The 22,103-nt window shown below is 38.9% G+C and overlaps 1 protein-coding gene across 2 annotated transcripts in view; it reads left to right on the top strand.

The window, feature by feature from the left end:
• The window catches only part of LOC111874511, a 100,078-nt gene that overhangs the window by 61,530 nt on the left and 16,445 nt on the right, over positions 1 to 22,103 (top strand). For both annotated transcript variants that reach the window (XM_023870072.2, XM_033755478.1), the window contains exons 6-16: positions 1,318 to 1,510; positions 3,999 to 4,215; positions 6,171 to 6,326; positions 8,761 to 8,938; positions 11,682 to 11,850; positions 12,174 to 12,343; positions 14,586 to 14,694; positions 16,041 to 16,213; positions 18,135 to 18,273; positions 19,623 to 19,882; positions 21,312 to 21,485. In XM_023870072.2, coding sequence (XP_023725840.1) covers positions 1,318 to 1,510; positions 3,999 to 4,215; positions 6,171 to 6,326; positions 8,761 to 8,938; positions 11,682 to 11,850; positions 12,174 to 12,343; positions 14,586 to 14,694; positions 16,041 to 16,213; positions 18,135 to 18,273; positions 19,623 to 19,882; positions 21,312 to 21,485 — 1,938 coding nt within the window. The remainder of the gene's footprint in view (positions 1 to 1,317; positions 1,511 to 3,998; positions 4,216 to 6,170; positions 6,327 to 8,760; positions 8,939 to 11,681; positions 11,851 to 12,173; positions 12,344 to 14,585; positions 14,695 to 16,040; positions 16,214 to 18,134; positions 18,274 to 19,622; positions 19,883 to 21,311; positions 21,486 to 22,103) is intronic.

Here is a 22,103-nt window from a genome sequence, read left to right as displayed (position 1 = left end):
GAATGATTGATGAAGAATGAAGTGGAAGGAACTGGCCGTGGGTTAATCGTGTTACTATTCCGATATTCGCCTGGAGGAACTGAGGAAAACAAATAGAATCCGTAGACAGCCTAGCCTAGTTCCCGGCGTAGAAAAGAAAGCTTATTAATATTAGTGTGAAATATAAATTTCGCCTTATCTTGCGGTGCTGAAGTAAAGTTGACGCTGTGCTTAACTAGCTAAGCGCTATGTTATGAAGGCGTATGGGGAAGTGGATGTATAGATTCACATTTTCGTGACCTCGGCACTAGCTGGAGGTGAGTGGTCATCCTCACGCCCTGGCAGCTTTACCCCCGGAGAAAGAGCTCCCGGTACACATTGGATATGAGGCTAGGTGGGCCCCAGAGCCAGCAAGGACGACGTGGAGAAGAGAAAATTCTTGACCCTGCCGGAACTCGAACCAAGCCCCTCGGTCGTTCAGCCCGTAGACAGTCGCTAAACCGACTAGCCTATCCCGGCTCCATCTTGCGGCGCTACGCGATAAATAAAAGAAAAGATGTGTAATGTCACGTATTTTCATTCCTGGGACCTGAACCAGTGGCAAGGAAGAACAGTTCATAGCGGCCGTGGAGTCTGTCTTCTTCCTCTCGAACAGTGTGATCGTAAGTTCGAATCCCACTAGAGGCATGAATCTATGTCATGGTATTTGTTTTCCTGTGTAGGTAGCGGCCTTGCGACGGGCTGGTCCTCCGTGCTAGGAGTCCTATCGACTGTCTCTAAGTTTCATAGTTTTTTTATTGCTAGTGGGATGGGACTAAGTCCTTTGTACTGCGGCCACTTCTGGCCTATTGTACCAGCCCCAGATGATAGGTGAGGGTGATTGTGGAGCAATTGATGGAATAAAGATTGGCAGGGGAAACCGAAGTACTCGGAGAAAACCTGCCCCAGCGCCACTTTGTCCACCACAAATCCCACTTGACCAGCCCCGGGATCTAACCCGGGCCGCCGCGGTGGGAAGCCAGCGACTAACCGCTTGAGCTATGGCGCGGCCTTCAACTGTCTCTAAGTTTTATAATTACTGGTATCGGATTAGTTCTGACGTGGGAACAAACTAGAAGACCTGATCTGCCAGGCAAGATTAAGAAGATGAATTCAGTGTCTGCTGCCTGCAGTGCATTCAATTTCAAGTAGCAATTAAGTTATTAAAGTACAAATAGTTTTACACAAAAACACGTCCACAAGAGCTAATAGAATAACGACTAACATGCATACATGACATCTATAAGTTCATATAGAGTAATTGAAGAGACATTTAGTTGCATTCTCCATGTATTCCAGGACCCAGAGAGCAATTGAACCAAGTGACATCATTTCTGGATGCATCAATGGTGTACGGAAGTTCCAGAGAAGAAGCAAATGTGCTGCGAACATTCGATGGAGGTCGGATGAAGACACAGACTGGTTACGGGGGGAAGCAACTGCTCCCTGCTGGCGATAACAGTGCTGACTGCCGGCTCAACGGCACCAACAGGTAAGAGGCAGACAAACCTTCGAGCTCCCTTAGAGGCTCACGTTCTCGTTTCTTTCTACGGATATTTTTCGCCTACGAATGTTCAGACTCATCGTCACGCATTTGAAATGAATACAATGTATAGCGGTCCTTGCAATCTCATAACCCATGTAAAGTACAAGTAAAGTAAAGGTATGCCTGTACCAGGCCGTGGAGGCCCATAGGGTTGTGAGATGTTGAGGCTCCCACATTTTCTAGACAATCGGCTCATAGATGGCGTCAAGGTTATCAGCCCTACGCCCCGACCGCCCTTTACCCCCAAGAATATTCCAAGAATATTCCTGCTACTCATTTATGTTAGAGGCTCAGTCGACCCCAGGGCTATAGTGCGGCTGGAAGGATTAGGTCAATTGAAAAAAATCCGGTGACCTCATCGGGACTTGAACCGGCGACCTTCCGACTTGTAGCTTAGTGCCTCAACCAACTACGCTACCGCATGCCCCCTCTAATAACCGATGATTAACAATTAACTCGACGCGAACAATATCACATGCGATTGAGTCTAACTGGATTCTAGAAACGCTATCTTTTGATGCTGGAGCAACAATATTCCGCAGTCAACAATTCACAGAGATTTGTATAACACTCCATGAAAATTAATGTGAAATCTCGTCAAATGTTACATAAGCTCCCCCCAGATTTAACCCACATTCCTTTCCAGTCCAGCGTGTTAGAATATGATAGTTCGAGGCCGAGTTTTAACGCCATCTGTCACGAATAACACCTGAAAATAGTCAATGATTAATCCTCCTTTTCATATAGTATACTGCATTTCATGCATCCGTATAAAATACCATTAATACTCAGCGAATACACACGATACACTGGAAGAAAGTCTGCTCGCTCGTTCTTGACCTCCTACATAACTTATGTTCAGGAAAATTGTTAACTTTGTCACTCTGTTATTATGGTATCCCGAAATTTCATAATGACAATAAGAAAAATTCCAGACAAAACTTGCACATAAAATGCATATTACGTGCATCACGTGTATGGTGGTACGCGTGAGGAGAATGACGGGGTTCTAGTGTTTTGTGCTTAATGTAGAGTCACGAAGACTAGTTTAGACTCGCGTTAGTTTGGTGCGTGCTGACAGTGAATCATATACGGAAAACTGGATAATAATCAGTTTCTGAAGGTTTCAAAGTACATAAAAAGTACAACAAAATGGCATAATATGATTTCTTTCCGGGACAGAAAAACAAATGGAACTTCTCATTCGGCCCTTCAGGGCAAAATTTATCACCCTTCATAATTGACTCTGTATGTCAAACGCCGTGCTTTAGCGACAAGTTGTCTGACATGGCTGTTGTGCGTGTTGTCTAAACACTGTTCCTCCACCCGAAACCTCTCTATTAATTGGCATTGTTGAAAATTGGCTGGGTTTATTTTAAGTAATTTCTGGAACAGAAAATTAAATTTATGTGTTTTTTCCTGGTGTTCTAGCTACTGTATTCTTTCACTCGCAAATATTCTGAGACCTTTTTTCATGTAGTTACTATAGGATTCTGACGATGGTGTATAACACACAGAGATATTAGTTTTTTCGGACAGAATAGATGTTTTTCCTCACCTGAGGACGGAAACAGATCCAGTTTCCGAAACGTGTTTTTATTAGTTATCTTAAAACCAGGACGATGGATAAAGTCCGAAAACCCAATATCTCTGTGGGAACATTCCTCTCATAATCTTTTTAAAGTTTTCATCAAATACTACAAATGAAAAAATGTAATAGTGTTAAAAATTAAATGTCTATCGAAGACACTCATAAATATTAATTTCGAAATAAGATATTCGAGAAGAGATTCAGCACATTATAAGCGCACTACTACAGGTCGCCTCACCTTGTTCTCTGCACAAAATGCGGTAAATCAATATATAACGGGGAGGCAACATTTAACTCTTCACTTCTTTCACATAATGATCGAGTCAAGTAGTATGAGATGGGCAGGGCATGTAACACGAATGGGGGGAGGAAGAGGAAGAGGAGGAGAAGAATAAGAAGAACGCATATAGGATATTGGTGGGAAAGCCAGATGGAAATACGAGTAGAGCACTGGGAAGACGAAGACGTAGGTGGGTGGACAATATTAAAATGGATCATAGAGAGGTAGGATGGGATGGGATGGATTGGATTGATCTGGCTCAGGACAGGGACCAGTGGATTGCCCTTAAGAACACGGTAATAAACCTTCGGGTTGAGGTAGGATGGGGGAAGTTCTTGAGTAGCTGCACAATTGGCGGCTTCTCAAGAAGGACTCAGCTCTAAGAGTGAGTGAGTGAGTGAGTGAGTGAGTGACTGCTTTCTCACCTATGCGCAAGTTTCCCAAGTGATATCCGCCCTTTCAGATTGCCGTCTAAAGTTGTGTATCCTTTTCTCCGCTCCCATCCCTTCGTGTCCTGCCTGCCTTTCGTCAGAACCCGGGGCTATGTGCGGACTTGTTTTCAGGTGCTTCAAGGCGGGAGACGTTCGTGTGAACGAACACGTGGGGCTGGCCACGCTGCACACGCTGTGGATGCGAGAACATAACCGCCTGGCCACCGCCCTTCAACGTCTCAACCCTCACTGGGGAGATGAGACGCTGTTCCAGGAGGCACGACGCATTGTAGCGGCAGAGGTACAGCACATCACGTACACAGAGTTCCTGCCCGTCGTGCTGGGTCAGGTGGGTTCCTGCAGGTTCCATTCTGAGATGAAATCTGAAAAGTAAAACTGTAAAAGGGGGGGGGGAATCTGTAAACAAACAAACACAGGAAAATGCGATATATTTCAAGATAATAGACATACTGCCTGAGGAGAAGCCAGGAAGTGAAGTTATTTTTGGTCTGCTTCAGTGGAAAAAGAACGACTCTCGCAGTCCAGTGGTGAGCCCCTCCTTTTTGCAGATCCGGCGGCCCTGGATCCAAACCTCGGCCTGGAGACCGGTTATCCCGCCTGAGGCTCGCGGTTTTCCTCAGTATCTTCAGACAGATTGTGGGATATTATCTTAAATTAAGCCAGGACCATTTTCTTCGAAATCCTTTTCAGTTTATTATTCATTAATCGTTCTATAATTTGTTGCTATGTAGGACTTGGCACTACAGCCCCAGTGGGTCTAGGCCTACCTCCATGAACTTCTCCGTTCACTTCGGTTAATATGTACTAGCAGTTGTAATTTTATTGTACTAATGCTGGCAACTCGGTACAGGATGGGGGTGTAAACAACACGACCCCTATTTAGGATTTAGATTTCTACTGTTACGTCCTGTAATGATTTTAGTTACATTTAGGCCTACTAGTGCAGTACAATTATTAAATGAAGTAAAAGGTGAATTTGTGCCTGTACTTCTCTAATCAAGCACTTGCGCCATGAAGATGTATGGGGGAGTGGATGTACAGATCCATGTTTCCTTGACCTCGGTATTAGCTGGAGGTGAGTACGATTTTAAATAACTCGGTTTAGTAGGCCTATAGACACTTTATTAACTTCATTTGATACCCAACAAATTCAGACTGTCTAGGCCATTCTCGGGGGTGTCGTATAGGTATAAATTCATAGTTAGTCACATGCACATGCGCTGTAGGGATGAATAACCAGACACCTCTGTACCAAAAATTCTAAATGCACTCTCATATATGGTTTCATGTTGTGGGTCATAATTAAACATAGGAATAAGTGCCACACAGTATTTCAAGACTCACGGTCAATATTAAGTCATGTGACATTGAAGTGATTGGTGGTAGGGCATTAAAATTCCAAAGGGGTGATGCTCATATCAAGTTAAATAAAAATACATTAATTGGTTCAGAAGTTATTGTGAGTGACAGACACGACACAGACGTAATACCATAATAGAGAATTCTGAAACTTCTAACGTATCTCATATAATCAGTAGTTTTGTTAAGGTCAAGAATCTTATGACACTATGAGTAATATCTTCTTGAATATAATGCTGTGCAGTCCTGTAGAAGTTCAGCAATATAATCAGCAAGAAGCAAGCAACTTTTCATGCCACCTTATTCCTGCTGGCTGCTTGCTTGGCTTACTCTTTGAACCTGAAGTTGGAATCATTATGTTCCTCCAAAACGTCAGTGAACTATTACCAAACTACAAAGCATTACATCCCAATATATGAGTACATTACACATCATAGTCACACTGTGAGAGTCTTAAACCCAACAGTATGACACCCCTGGAGGACGGTTTCCTGAAGAAAGTTTTCAGTAACAAATACAACAAAAAGTCCCTATATTAGACTGAGTTTTTAATATGTACATTACATTAAACAGTCTAAATATAATTTTTAACGTGAACCTTATCTCATCTGTACTTGGTTGGTGTTCAGTGAATTTGAATACAGTTAACACTGTGACACACTGGACTAATATGGCTGCTTCATTAATAGAATAATGGCCTGTGAAAAGATATTTTTGTTCATACGGCATTAAAACTGGTTAAATTTATTTAAGATTAATACTTCAGTATCTGATATCTGTATAAGTCAAGAAAATTTTTAAGAAATGGTGGAGAAATAGAGGGGATGGAGGACAGACAAATGTTAATGATGATGTGTGTTTTTGAAATCCATAGATTGTAACATGTGTTCAGGTTAAGAAAAACTTTTGCATATGTATTTGCAGAACACAATGGACCAGTATGGTTTGCAGCCTCAAGCCTCGGGCCATTTTACAGGATATGACATCAATGTGAATTCTGGTATCGCTAACAGTGTGGCAGCAGCTGCAATGTGGTTTGTTGCATCTCTCATACCAAAGAGCCTCAACATGTTTGACAATGTGAGTCCCTTCTTCTTGAGTCTACGTTAGAATTACCTATGGGTAGGTGACCTTGTGTTGAGTTGCAGACTCTTCTTATGTCAAAGATGACCCTACTGGTTCAATGACAGTAAGGGATTTCTTCTTCAGATGAATCTACAGATGGGTACTAATGCATCCCGAAATTAGTTACAGATGGTTGGGGCAGTAACTAGGTTGTTAATGGAATAGAATATTATTTAGGCCCAGTGGGTCTATTAGTATGCTAAGATACTACGGGAGAAAGTCAGAAATTATCTGCACTTTCACCATAACACGTCTTTAGGCTTGTCACACTGCCTTCTGCGCATGCATGCTTAGAGTTAGTACTACTGTGGTCATGTGATCAAAGTTTAACCTTGATCACATCATTTTCCTTGATACTATGACAGTGTAAACATGGCCACTCCCCTAGCAGTGTGCACCAAGGAGGAACAAAGAACAGTGATCCGATTTCTCTGGTTGGAAAGTGTGTTAGGGGCTGAAATTCATCGGTGGGTCCATCACTATGAGCCAGAATCCAAAAGCCAAAGTATGGCTTGGAAACACCCAGTATTGACAACGAAGAAGAAATTCAAGACTCAATTTTCCACGGGAATGGAGATGCTAACCGTTTTTTGGGACTCAAAAGGGCTTATATTGGAAGACTACATGGAAAAAGGGTGTATGATCAACAGTGCAAGATACAGTGATTTGCTGGTCAACAATCTGAAGCCAGCAATTCGCACCAAATGCCGAGGCCTATTGTCGAAGAAAGTGTTGTTGTTGCATGACAATGCATGCCCACACATTGCCGGCCAGACCGTTTAAACCATTAACCATTTGGGTTTCGCGGTGCTGGAACACCCTGCCTACAGCCCAGATCTCGCCCCTTCAGACTATAATCTCTTTGGACAGCTCAAAGATACAAAAAAAAAAAAACCTGTGGTTTTAGTCTGCACGCGAACTATAATGACCGCTTGTCGGCGAAGTTAGTGCCAGCTTTAGTAGATAGAGGGTGTCACATGGTCAGCGCAACAAATCCCCATGGCCGTTAATTTCGGTTTTCTAGACCGGAGCCGCTATTTCCTTGAAATAGCTTCTCAATTTCAAATCTCAAAATGAGGAGTTAGTGTGAAAATACATTGGCTACAATACATAAAAGTTTAATGTAGTAAATGAGGGTAATATAACCAGAATACCTCTACAAGCCGCTTTGGAAAGTCTGATGGCATATTGCATGTGCTACACCTCAGGAAGATTGCACTGCATATGTTCATGAAAACAAATGCTTATTGAACACAACCCAGCAACAAATATCACAGCAGCAAAGTAAGTTTTTATGTGCGAAAGTGGCTGATGTAATTTCATAGTGGTAAGTTTCCAGTAATATTATTATTCATGCTTTCAATTGCATGCATACCATTGAAATGAAGATTTATTCTTCTTTCCGTTTTGTAGGAACAATTGTCATGAATTTGGGGCCGTGCACTTGTGCAAAGAAAAACAGATTAATTGAAGATTATAGATTATACCTTGGCCATGTAACCCCCAGTACATATGAGACCAATGCCTTACAAATTAGTGAGAATTTGGAGAAAAAACTGATTATCTATGTTTTAGAGAATGGACAAATGCAAGAAGAAAAATTCATAAGATAACTGGCAGGAATAGGAACTGTAGAATGCAGTCAGGGCTGTGAGAGTAACTTAGTTGTCAACCAGATCCAAGAAGGACTGAGAGGATATTTGGCTAAAAACAAATTGTGGTAAATCTGTACAGTAAAAGATTAATTGTCGGTCATGGTAGCTGTGCGGTCTAAGGCATGTACTGTCTTCGCTCGCTCAGAGACCAGGGTCGTGGGTTTGAATCCCACTCAGGGTATGGATGTTTAGTTTGTGTGTGTGCGTTTTTCTGTGTTTGTGTACAGGTAGAGGCCTTGCGACAAGCTGATCACCTGCCCAAGGAGTCCTACCGAATGTGTAAGATCTAGAAAAACCGAAGTGAACGGAGAAGTTCATGGAGGTAGGCCTAGGCCCACTGGGGCTATAGTGCCAAAGAAAAAAAAAAGATTAATTATTTCAGTAAATTAAAACAGTGTTGGCTGGCAACGTTTTAAGCATCCCTTGGCCATATCGCCTTCAGGGGTGCTGGTAATGTGTCCAATTGCATACCTTTAGGAAAATTCATATGTCTCCTAAAATTTCAAGGTGAAAACATTCGTTTGGCCTTAAGGTTATTATATTCATGTTATATACATCCTATACAAAACAAGATATTCCATCTGTTCACCATCATTATGGGTATTATCAAAAGATCATAGCACTTCTGGGCCTCTACGTTCATTACTATTCAATTAAACATAATGTTTTGCACTTAAAAATTGACTACTGCCCCTAGACCCTACTTAGTCAAATCTCACAATGTATTATTACAGGCAGGTCGCATTTCGACTGACAAGACCATCATGTCGACATTCTATGCTCCATTCCAACTGTATGAGCCAGGTGGACTGGATAAAGTGCTGCAAAGGTTGCTGCATGCACCTGCACAGAGAGAGGATGAATTCATTAATGAAGTCATGACAAACCACATGTTTCAAGACTCTAATGAAGGTACATAGCCCTTCTTCTTTTACTTTGGCTATATGGTGCTTTTAAGTTTAACCTTGCCTCCCTCACTATTCCTGTCCACTCTTGTCTATCTTTAGCCTTCTTTCTGCATTGCCTTACTCCCATATTTTGTAAATAATTGAAAGCATCATCCAGCCATCTTAGTCTCTGTCTCCCAGTGCTACTTTTCCCCTCAGGTCTGCCATCCAGAATTTTACTGTGGTACCCTGCTGCTCTCCATTCTCAAAACATGTCCTGGCCATTCTATTCTTCTAGATTTGATCTCAGCCATAATGTCTGCTCTATTATATAGATTTCCTAATTCCCCATTAGATCTTATTTGCCATGTGCTATTAATGTTTACAACGCTATATATACTTCCTAAAATTTTCCTTTCCCTGGACATGAGAGCTGCTGTTGATCTCTCTGTAAGTGTCCAGGTTTCACTACCAGAAAGGACAGCAGGGAGAATAGATGTGTTATACATATTCGTTTTGATTTTCCTGGATATATATCTTGCTCTGAGGATGCTTCCAAGGGTATAGAAACATCTGTTGCCTCCAGCAGTTTTTTGTTATATCTACAGCAAAGTCATTGTTACCCATTATGAGAGAGCCGAGATATTTGAAAGACGAGACCTCTTCTTCTCACCTATTGCAAAGCACTTTATCATCATTCCACTTCTTCCATAACCTTGCATGTACTTGATTTTCTCAGTATTGATTATTAACCCAGTAGAAGAAGATGTTGCCTGCATTTGTTCAAGGACTTCATTTAAAGTATTTGTACTGGTGGTTAGGATGGCAATGTCATCCACATATGCCAGTATCTGCCACGTTCTATTGAAAATTTTGCTGCCTGGGTTCACATGTATTTCCCTAAGAACTATTTCCTAGGGAATGTTAAAAAGGGCACTGTCTCATGCCTGTATTAGTCATAAAACTGGCTGAGAATTTGTTTTGAATTTTAACATTGTTGCATGTCTTTTCAAGGGCATATTACTGAGACTAATTATTTAAATGGAATTTAGAATTTAGCCATGACCTCTTAAATAAACTGTCTTGTAATACTACTGAAAACTTGTCTGAAGTCTATATAGAGCTGGTGGATATTTATATTTTGCTCGTAACATTCTTCCAGGATTTGCTGTATTGTGAAGATATGTTCCATTGTGGAGTGTCCTTTGTGAAAGCCACATTGGTATTCACATAGTAAGTTCTCAGCAAAGGGTTTAATATAATTGGCAAGGATGGCGGTGAAATCCTTACAGGTGACATTTAGAAGGGACATGCCTCTGTAGTTGTTGCATATTAACTTGCTACCCTTCTTGTGTGTAAGACAGATAATGGCTGTTCTCAAATCTTCAGGAAAGTGTTCAGTGTTCCAGATTGTCTGGATTAACTCATAAAATTCTTTCCACAGTCTCTGCCCTCCACTCTTAATCAAATCGTCACTAATGCCACCTTTACCTGGGGCTCCTCTGTTTTTAAGGTTTTTGATCACATAATACACCATCTTAGTTATTGGTTCTAATATTTCTAGTTCTGGGGAGTAATAAATGTTACCACTGTCTTCTAAGTTTCTAGTTACATTAGAGTTCAGGTGTTCTTCAAAACAATCTTTTCATCTGGTTAGTATCTCTATGTTACCAGTGACTAAAATTCCCAACTTGTCTTGGCTCATGTTCGTCCTCAGTTGGAAAGCATGTTTAATGTTACAAATGTTTTCATAGCACTTCTTCTTTCGTTTATTCCAAATTTATCCCGAATACATTGCAGTATGTTTTCCTGAAACATTTTTTCTTTTTCCTAGGGCACATATTCTTTGATTTATTTCTGGCTATCCTATATTCTTCCAATATTCTGTTGGCTGTTCTATCAAGCATTTTATTTCTATCTTTTTCTGATAGTGGTCTTTTCTTTACATTCATCATCAAAACATGACCGTCCTTTATTTTATTCTTCAAAACCTAGAACATTTTTCAGCTGATATTTGTAAATTTTCCTTGATTTTCCTCTACCGTGAGTCACCATTTCTGTTCCCATCCATGCATACTTTATCCAGTTGCTCAAATGCTGTTACCTTAAATTCCCAGGTAACTGTGGGTTTCTGAAGTTTGTCAATTTTTTATTTAAATTTGCTCTGTCCAGTGGTTCTGTTAACTATAGATAATTATTACTATAAAGAAAGTGACACAACAATATATCATGAAGTTGTACAGGGAACATACATGTAAAGGTCCATGCATTCCACTATCTTGCATTAGATCAAGTTAAGTGGTCATTTTCATAGTCCTGGTACCGAAAAGTATGACAGAAGGGTTTAGAAATTTGTGTGATAAGAATTTTCATACTTTCTATCTGATCTTCACCAAGTATTGTTAGGGTGATCAAATCATAAAAGGTGAAATGGACAGGAAATGTAGCATAAATGTGGCAGATTAGAAATGTCTATAATATTTTGGTTGGAAAAACACAAAGTAAGACAGCATTTACTTTGAATGTGATTTGAATTCATCTGTTTCAAGAAGGAAACCAATCATGGCCTATTGTGAACATGGCAATTGAATTTTGAGTTCCATAAATGTGGGAATTTCTTAACCAACTGAGCATCTATTAGCTTCTCAAGTACTCTGTTCCCTGAAATAATATGAAGGCAAAATTGTCCCTGAACCTAAGCATCACACCATGAAGACACATGGGAAGTGGAGTAAAGCACACACAGTTTCTGTAACTGGTTAACACAGGCAATGGACTGGACCTTGCTGCCCAGATTATACAGCATGGCAGGGACCATGGGTTGCCTGGATACATACACTGGAGACTGTTCTGTGGCCTGCCATCTGTGACCAGCTTCCAGGAGCTTACTGATGTAATGTCACTTCACGTCGTGTCATCATTCCGTAAAGTATACAGGTGCTTCTGTTAACTAAACATAACTTAGTCTTACCCATATTTTTTTACAAGACATTAAGTCTAATTTCAAAGTCATTGTCAAGTAGAAGGTCCTATCTCCTAAGCAGATGTGAAAATGTAGGAGAAGTTGGGTGAAATAAAGCCTTCAGAAAGTAAATATGAAACTGTAATTAGCAAGAGCCCTCCAGAAGAACATTGTTATGTTTTCATTTAAATGAGGTAATGATAGTGAAAATCTAATAAAATTGTAACTACCTTATTCTGTTGCATGAAACTCCCCTGGTATATACTGTATGGCACATTTCATATTTATGTTTCTGTAGGAATGTGAGTGATATTGACCTGTTTACTGGAGCTCTTGGAGAAACGCCAACCGAGGGCTCTGTTATAGGACCCACTTTCGGCTGTCTGCTAGGACGACAGTTCCATTATTTGCGCCGGGGCGATCGCTACTGGTATGAGAATGACCTGCCTCCATCCTCATTCTCCAAAGGTAAACCAGTGGTCCTTGGCTCAAATCTTCTCATATGCTTGACAAATGTTGTTCCTGAACACCACACCAGTATATCCCATCAGGGACTGTAGGTAAAGCTGAATTCTTTTTTTACCTTGGCACTAGATGGAGGTGAATGGTTATCACATACAAGTCACTTTTCCTCTGGAGAAGGAGCCCTATTGAATAGGAATTTTGAGAGTGGGCCCCATTGTCAGCGTGGATGAGTGTTGAAAAGAATTCCCTGTCCTGCTTCATATCCAAAATGTAGATATTAGAAATACACAAAAGACTACAATTTAAGAGAAGAAGGTAGAACAACGTGCTGAGGAGATTATTCAGACCTCTGAGAGGGAAAATAATAGGATGATGGGCATAGTGCATAACATCGAGCTTCCAAATTAGAACGCTTCATCAAGTAACATAAGGGTGATCAAAACAGTAGGTTCAAATAGATGGGGCATGCAGTAAGCATGGTTTAAATGAGAAGTTTGTACGAAGTTTATGTCTAAAAATTTGAAGGGATGGGACCACTACAAAGACTTAGACATGGGATAATATTAATATGAATATTAAAACAATAAAGTGAAGATTTGGGCTTCATTCAACCAATTCAAGATACAGATGAGTAACAGATTTGCCTGAATACAGTAATGAACATTCAGGATCCATAAAAGTGACAATCAAATTTTCGGCGATGCTTTTGCTCAATCATGGAATTATTCAGTTTATATGTAATCATAGATGAAACGTGTTTAGTTGCAAACCATATTTCGATTGAGTCTGATATTCTCCTATTTATAAAGAGCATGGAAATAAATTCTGCACAAATATACTCCTCTTTCAAAGGGGACATTATTATATTGTGCCCTATCTTTTCATCATTCTGCACTAATATTAGTCCAACATTGTGACCATAATAACTTACGTTACAATGTACCGTCAGCTACTTATATAGAAGGGAGAGTTAGTAAATAGGTCACAAATTGATATAAAACGTAAAACATGTGATATTCAAACGTGGAGAAAACATTTATTTCTCAACATATCCTCCACCAACATTGATACATTTGTCCCATTGCTTTACCAGTGTGTCGAAACCCGCAGCATAGAAATTTTTTGATAGTTGTCTCAGGCACTTCCACACTTCCACTTCAACCTCTTCATCGCCAGTGAAATATTTCCCACCAAGGTGGTTATTAAGGGGCCAAGTCTGGGCTGTAAGGTGGATGTTCAAGAAGTTCCCACTGTAGTTCTTGAATTCTGTCCTGGGTTGCTCAAGTTGTATGGGGCGTGGCATTGTCATGATGAAGCCACTTGCCAGTTGGCCTGGATGTTTTCTGACAATTGCATGCTGAAGCCTAAACAGAACTTCACAGTAAGATGCAGAATTCGCATTTTCACTGCACTTCTGAAAATGGGCTAACAGTCTCATACTTCCTGAGAATCCCAGTTCATGGTGTAAGCTTAAACTTTTTGGTTGAAGTTGAACTGGAAAGTTTCTATTGCATTGAAGCATTCTTTGATTCAGGTTGGTAGCGATGCACCCATGATTCGTCCTCAGTAACAATCCTGTTAAGCATATCTTCTTGTTCATCTGCGTACTGTAAGAGATGTTGCAAAGGACGGACCCATTCAGTTCATTTATTGCCAATCCTTCAGTTCTCTGGCACCATTCCCACACGTTTTGAAACTTAAATGATCATGCATTATGCTATATGCTAAACCATGGGAACACCCTAGTGCAGTTGCTACCCTGTCTATCGCTATCCTCTTGTCAGCTCAAATCAACTCTTCCACCCATTGCACAGTTCGTTCTGTGGCAATCTCAACAGGGTAACCTGGTTGGGCATCATCTGCGACTTTTGAACATCCTTGAGAGAATTTCTCAGCTCAGTTGTGAACTGCTTTACTTGACAAACACTTCCCACAGTAAACAGGAAACATTTCTTTGTGAATATGCTTTGCATTGAGTCCTCTTGCTCACAAAAAAAGAAAATGCACAATAGAACTCTGCTCTTCGGTAGAATACTCTCAAGAAAGGTCGCTATTTTGACTACAGAAACCATCCTCCGAACATGTGTATGCGCATCTGCTACCTAGACTGTCATGAAGCTTGACTGTGCTGCTACCTAGTGAAACACATAGAAAAAACTACTACATCCATTACAGCTGTTTTACTTTTATTTGTGACCTATTTACTGACTCTTCCTGATACCATTATATGCTTTCTGATTTTCAGAACAGTTACACGAGATTCGCAAGACCAGTCTGGCTAGGATCATCTGTAACAATGCTGATAATATCCGGGAAGTGCAACCACTCGTCTTCCTTGACAAGGATCCATTCTTGTGAGACTTGACTTCATATTTTCTGCATCTCATAATAATGAACTGTATCTCACAAATAATTTAGTGTGAGAACATACAGTACATAGGGTGACCATAGCCCTTGTAAGAAACATGATATGGTCCAGATTCCCCATTCCAAAATAAAGTTTTCAATATTGTTTTGTTCCACAAGAAGCACTTTAGTTATAATAACTGTCCCATTCTCATTTGTGATAAAAAAAGAAAAGAATAGGCCTGCCTACAATAGCCATCATCAATATGAAAGTAATAATCACGAATGATTCTTGAGTTCATTAAAATTAATATTAAGGACCCCAATCAAAAGCAGAACAAAAAGAGACAATTTTAAAAATAAAAATATAAATATGTACAGTAACAGGTAAAAAAGTTGTCACTTTGAATTAAAAGAGGTCAAAATGATATTTAGGTGCAAACTGTTAGGACAAACATGACACAGGTGTAAAACAGGACTGCACTATTCAAAACAGGGCATATGGTCACCCCCTCTCCAAGACATCAGGAATTTTCTTAAACCCGTCTTTAAAGTGAGAAAATTACATCATTATAACTTAAGAGAGACATTATTACTCAGTACTTCAAATAGATGTAAATGTTTGTCTTCACACCCTTCTCTGCTCTAGACCAGGTTATAAAATAATGAAAACAGCAGAAAGAAACACTCAAATACCAATGGAAATGAGGAAGAGGCGACATTTTCATTCCAAATATAAAACAAGTGCAATATTCGTCAAGGGTAGTACTTTGACCCAATTTTAGCGCCATATACCAGAATTGTATGGGATGTTCTGATTCCTCATGATCATTTCGGTAAACTTTCCCATATGCAGCTTATTTCAATCTAATATAAGATCTTTGATGTAAAATTTACCACTTTTAATTGTTATAATGTCTCTTGACTGATTAATTCATTCATTCACTTGTTCATTAACAAAAATGTTTGGCTGCATAAGTTATATAGCATAAAGTGAACACACAAATGCGAGTCAAGACAAGTTAGAAGACTAGAATAAATGGAGAAAGGAAGAAGAAGAGTTTGAGAATGAAGAAGATAAGAAGGTGGCCTTCTTTCTTTTGAAGTTATTGCTATGCCTCCATTGTTTATTATACCATCATTCTGTAACAACAGAGTTTGTTTTGGTATCTTTGTTGAGAGGGGTTTAATAACAGATCAAAAGCTGCTGTAGAAAGATGTAATTGTTATTTATTTTAATAAGTTCAACAATTGCCTGAAAGAATTTAGGAAAAACCATGAAAAATGTCAATATGATACATGTCAGAGTGTCAGAGCTACAGTCTTACTGACATGCAGATTTGATTATTTGCAGAAATGCTATGACAGCGTGTACAGGTGCCGTGATAGGGCACATGGACTTGACCCCCTGGAGCACCAGTAATCCACATTTCATAGTATCAGGGACTTTACTAGCAGACTCTGTGGCCTGGGCAAAGAGAGATGTTCACAAAATTTTACAACAGGAGATGGAACTCTGGGAGCAACGTATGTTTGCTTTATGAAACATTTTTATGAAGGTAATGCTAGAGTTATATGCTCACACTACAGGATCTTCCTTAAGCAGCTGATCAAGACTTATCCTTGTGCTTCTGTATGAATGGAAGTTTCTCCTCCACGAATTCCAAGCCTGCCACCAAACATGATTCTGAACCAGCTCCATCCACTTTCAGTTCTTATAGTTCATATCCATAAGATCCCTCTTCATTTAATCCTCCCACCTCCTTGACGTAGAAGTGGACATTATCCAGGATATTTACCTGCCAGAATTCTATATGTATTCCTCGTATCCACATGTCAATTCTATAATAGTCATCTAGACTTCAGTGTCCTGATAACACTACATAAATCAGAAGTTCCTCATATTCTGATATCAAGAATTGTTCTCTCACTTCACCCCTTTACATGCAGATGTTTTCTACAGGCTCTTATTTTCAAACATTTGTAATTTATGTTGTTCACTTAAGATATCATATTTTACAGCCATACAAAAGAAGCAGTAAATTTTCTTTTCCTCATGCTCTGTTTTGATCTTAGACAACTGGAAATAAGACAGGATGACAACAGGTACTGAACTAAATAATATTTATTATTTTCATCACGAACTTAATTTTTGTCATTTTTATATTTAATTATGCATTCTTTATTCTAAAAAAATTTTAATAATTGAGTCTATTACAAAGTTATTTCTGCTTTTGACCTGGCATCATGCCAATATATAAAAAGTTTCAACTATATTCATTTTAAAAACATATCTCCCTGCTGATCATTACAAACTTTCTGCATTTTTCTTTTGGTGTTTATACACACATCAAAATGTAAATGTCAGCATGAATATATCATTCTGCTCCAAGTCAGCCAGATTCTGTTGGATTCTTCTGGTGGCAAACTATAGAGCAGTTACAGGCAACAAATTTTACTTTGGATCCAGACAGGACTATTTTCAATGGCAGCTCTTCAGACAAACTTACAAGACAAAATTGTATACTTGAAAGATGTAAACCAGAGGCAAGTTATTCACAGTGACTGAACGTAAATTATAGGTATATCAGAAAACTCCCATATCACATGATTTATAATTAATGAATATAGTATTCTAACATTAATTCATGTCCATGAAGTATTAAAATATGCATTAAACATATTCTGCAGTATGGGTACTTGATGTTCTCATGTCCAAGTGTAGCTACAGTAAATATGTCTGATAGGAAACTGATGCTTTTGTTTTCACTAACAACTTTATTTGTGTTAAGTGATTACTGATCGCATATTCACTTATTTATTTTTATTACAATTTTTTGTTACTTATTAGAAATATAGAATTGGTAGAGGTTCTTGTTTTTAATAATATTTGAATATATATACAGGCCATAATTTACCTAGCTCTGCTCTACAACAAGGGCACGCGGTAGCATAGTCGGTTATGCAAAAAGCCAGAATGTCACGGATTCAAGTCCCAATGAAGTGATTGGATTTTTTTTTTTCAATTGATCTAATCCTTCCCTCACACTATGGCCTGGGGGTCGACTCAGCCTCTAACAGAAATGAGTACCAGGAATTAATTCAATAATTTTCCTGGGGAGTAAAGCACGGTCGCCGCATAAGGCTGACAACCTCACCACCATCTTTGAGCCGAATGTCTAAATAATGTGAGACCCTTGACGTCTCACAACCCTATGGGCCTTAATGGCATGTTACAGGGATAGCTTTAATTTATTTTACTCCTCTATGACAAAATTAAAATACAGTGGGACTAAGACATCTCCTTGTTTTAGTCAATTGTGCATCTTATATGGATTTATTTCACCAGAAACTTCCATCACAGGCTTACATATTTTAATTAACCTAAAGCTTTTCAGATATTTGATATAAATATTTTATCATAGCAGTACATTCATGTGTATTGTAGGTCGAACAGCTGACCCACTGTCTCCAGTTGGAACAGCATTCGGTTTTAATCGCCCAAAGAGACAAGCAGCTGAAATTGCCAATACATCGCTTATACTTCAGTTTGCTTCAGCTAGATTTGTTAGCAGTTTCTTGCAGGGGTAAGTAGCACCACCATCCTCACCCGTCTTCATAGAACCCTCTTTAAGTCGATAGAAAACAAATTTTTTTTTATTTATATTAGTATTATTGTATTATAATATATTATGTTAGTATTATTATATTTTTATTTATATTAGTCCCTATTGTTTTATAATTCATACTCCTCACCGTATGTTATTGGTATAATCAAATCGAGGAAGATGAGATCAATGGGCCATGTAACATACATGGGTGATGAGAAATGTGTTCTGAAGTTTTGCCAGACAATTCTATGGCAATAGACCTCTCAGAAGACCTAAGCATAAATATATGGTGATAAAATTAGGCTTCAAAGAAATGAGATGCGGACTAAACTCATCTGGCTCACAACTGACAGAGTGATGACCTCTTATGAACAGACTAATGACTCCTCAGGTTTCATTATTATGAATTTCTTGACTAGAAGTGCATAAATATAATGAACAACAATTTTAATTAATTGTCTAAATGTTTCAATACACCATAACAATGCAATATATTTTATGACCTAAAAAAATATATTCCAATTTTAATGAATTTTATAAAACTTGTACTAATTCAGATCAAAGCTGAATGTATTAAATGGTGGAAAGTCATGTACATCAGTAATATTTATTATATTGTAATTATGAATTCATATAAAGCAGAACTGAATAGTATGCAAATGTTTGTTAACGTACACTGCCTAGTGATAGATTTATAAGCTGAAACATGTAGCACACTGTCATACTATTAAGACCAATAAACTCGTTATACACAGTAAAATGTAAATGAAATTCTGATAGTTATTGTGTTGAGATGGAAACAAACGAAGAAGTGCAATTGTTAGATCCTCAAGGACTCTGCCAGATCGTCTTGAATGTATAAGGGGTGGGCCTTCTTGGCCCTTGCACTGTGACCACAGTGATGTATTGTGCCAGTTCGTCTTAGTATTATAATGTTATGTTAGTCCATGAAACACTAAGGCCTATTAGCGGGCTATTTATGACTCAAGTATTATGCTGTTACTCCTAAAATCTAGACGGTTAAATCTCTGGTGTGGCCATGTCATAGCTCAGGCAAATGGCCACTAGCTTTCCAAAATTGCTGTCTAGCTTCAATCCTAGCTGACTTCACATAAGATTCATGGTGGACAGTGTGTCACAGAAACAAGTTTTTCTTGTTTCTTTAGCTTTCTCCTGCTAATCATTATTCCACCATTACTTTATCCTCGACTATCATCACCTTCTGAGGCATGTGATAGCCCTGAACACAACATATCCTATCACATCCTCATATATATATACATATATATATATATATATATGTTATTCTCTGGTGGTATGTGTAGACAGCTTCAGGACCAGGAGTCAGGTCACAGTGCAGTAGCTCCCCGGGACCTACGTGAACTGATGGCAGTCCTACCCAACGTGGATCTAACTGACACTCTGGAGATACCACGGGTATTCCGCTGTGATGAGCAAACTCTGCCCTGTGACCACACTAGTCGCTACCGGAGTACAACTGGCTGGTGCAACAACCTACGTCACCCAGAATGGGGCAAGTCCCTCAGAGCGTTTGTGAGACTTTTGCCTCCAGCATATCATGATGGTAAAGTACTATACAATCTTTGCAGGATTGAAAGTTTATGGCATATTGGTGCTATTTTGTAACACTGAGATTGACACTGATACAAGGTTGACATTGTTAGATCCTTCATCTGTACCATATATGACTGTCCTATGACTGACACCACATGCATCAACAATACATTCATGCTACTGTACTTGGTAACACTGTGGACAGGTCTGCCATTCTTCACCTCTTGTTTGAAATAATTGAAAACCTTGCAAGACTACAAAACCTGTGGCTTGTGTCAGGTTCTTCCAGTTTTAATAATGCACACACGTGTGTACACACACACACACACACACACATGCATGCATGCATGATGTTGTGTAAATTAAGGCAGAAGGTGAAGACCAGTAATGTGAATAGATTATCAAAGACTGACTGGTGCTGACTGATTCAAGTGTTTGTCACATGACAGTGCTTGCTACCATACTGCTACACTCACCAAATATCTTGATGATTAAATTCCAAAATGGTTGCATGCATCATGTTTGGATTCACAAATTCTGATTTATTATATGTTATAAATTAATATTAATGTCACTCTGATTCATTCAGATAAAATTAAAATCACAGTTGCCTTTGAAATAACTTTCATCTCTTTATTCACTTCTTCCGCCCTGTATCCTTCCTTCATTTTCTGCCCAATGTACACATGAGCTCACTCAACTTATTTTGTATGTTAGTTGAGCCTTTGCAGTCTTTAGCTATTTGAACAGTTGATGCGTGCAGTACTGCTTGTTTCCTTTTTATGCAATTAAACCAAAAAGTTTACACCACAGTCCATCATCTGAACAAAATAACGCTGAAATTACTGACATTTAATCGATATATGAGAAGTAAATAAAAATTATTGCAATAAAAACTGCATTAAAGCCATTACATATTATTATTATTATTATTGGCAAGACTTCAAGCAATATTTTGCTCCTGCTTGTACACTGATCAGAAATTCTGTGGAAAACAAGAATAGAAATAGTTATCAGTTATGGTTCTTAAGAGTATTTAATGAATAGCAGAGAAAGTGCCCTGTACTGAGGGATCCATTAGTTATATAACATCTTCATAGCATAAAATAAATCTATACAATATACTGATACATGATGTGAATAAAATATATAGATATTAATGAGATAATTATTTTATGTTGTATAGTAATTTTTATGAACAGGTATTTAAAATATATCTCTTTAAGATAAATTACAGCATGATATAAAATAATAATTATAACAGACCAGTGTAGACAAATATTAAATTCAGTGTAGACCACTTCACGTGATATTTGATCAGAATGTGAAATGATTTGGACATGAAACATGACCTCATAATTCTACAGTTTGAGCATGGAATATAATGACATTATAACCAGCAAAACAAATTCTATTGCTAATCTTAAGTCTGTGTACAGGTGTTGGCAGTCCACGGGCCTTGTCTGTGACTGGAAAGCCCTTGCCCAGTCCTCGGCTAATCTCTGTAAATGTGCATCCAGACACCAGCCGCCCTCATGTACGCTACTCCCTCATGTTCATGCAGTATGCGCAACTTCTGGACCATGATCTCACACACACGCCTGTTAACAAAGGTACCTCATCCAGGGAGGTTAAAAGCATGTACCTAATTCATTCTTTTTAATTTGTCATACCTCACTGAACTTGAAAAGTATTTATTACAGACTTAATAAGATTTATGTACTCCTCCCCCAATACGAGGGGCGTTCAAGTTCTAAGGTCTCCGATTTTTTTTCTCAGGACTGGGAGCAGATAGACATATGCGGTTTAGTTTAAAATACGTGTGCACTCTTTGTGAATGCGTGACAGAGAAGGCAGCACTGTACAGCACACAGAACTCTAGTGGTGGCAGCGAGAGTGAGCAGTGTTTTTGATACTTAAAACGGCGACGTTTTCGTTACAATAACAGCGAGTAATCATTCGTTTTCTCCACTTGCGTGGCGTGACATGCATTGAAATTCATCGCCAGTTGAGTGAGACATGTGGTGATGGTGTCATGAATGTGAAAAATGTACGTTTGTGGATGTGACAGTTCAAAGAAGGCCGAATGTCGTGTGACAACGAATCAAAANGGAGACCTTAGAACTTGAACGCACAACGTACAATCCTAGAAATAAACTGTACTGAAATAATTACATTGTTCTAATTCTTTAATATAAATTCATACTTATGATTGTTGCTCTGAATAAATT

The sequence above is a fragment of the Cryptotermes secundus genome, unplaced genomic scaffold (assembly GCF_002891405.2).
Source record: "Cryptotermes secundus unplaced genomic scaffold, Csec_1.0 scaffold629, whole genome shotgun sequence".
Classification (NCBI taxonomy): domain Eukaryota; kingdom Metazoa; phylum Arthropoda; class Insecta; order Blattodea; family Kalotermitidae; genus Cryptotermes; species Cryptotermes secundus.
Note: the sequence above shows the minus strand (reverse complement) of the source record. Positions and strands in the feature narration are given on the sequence as shown.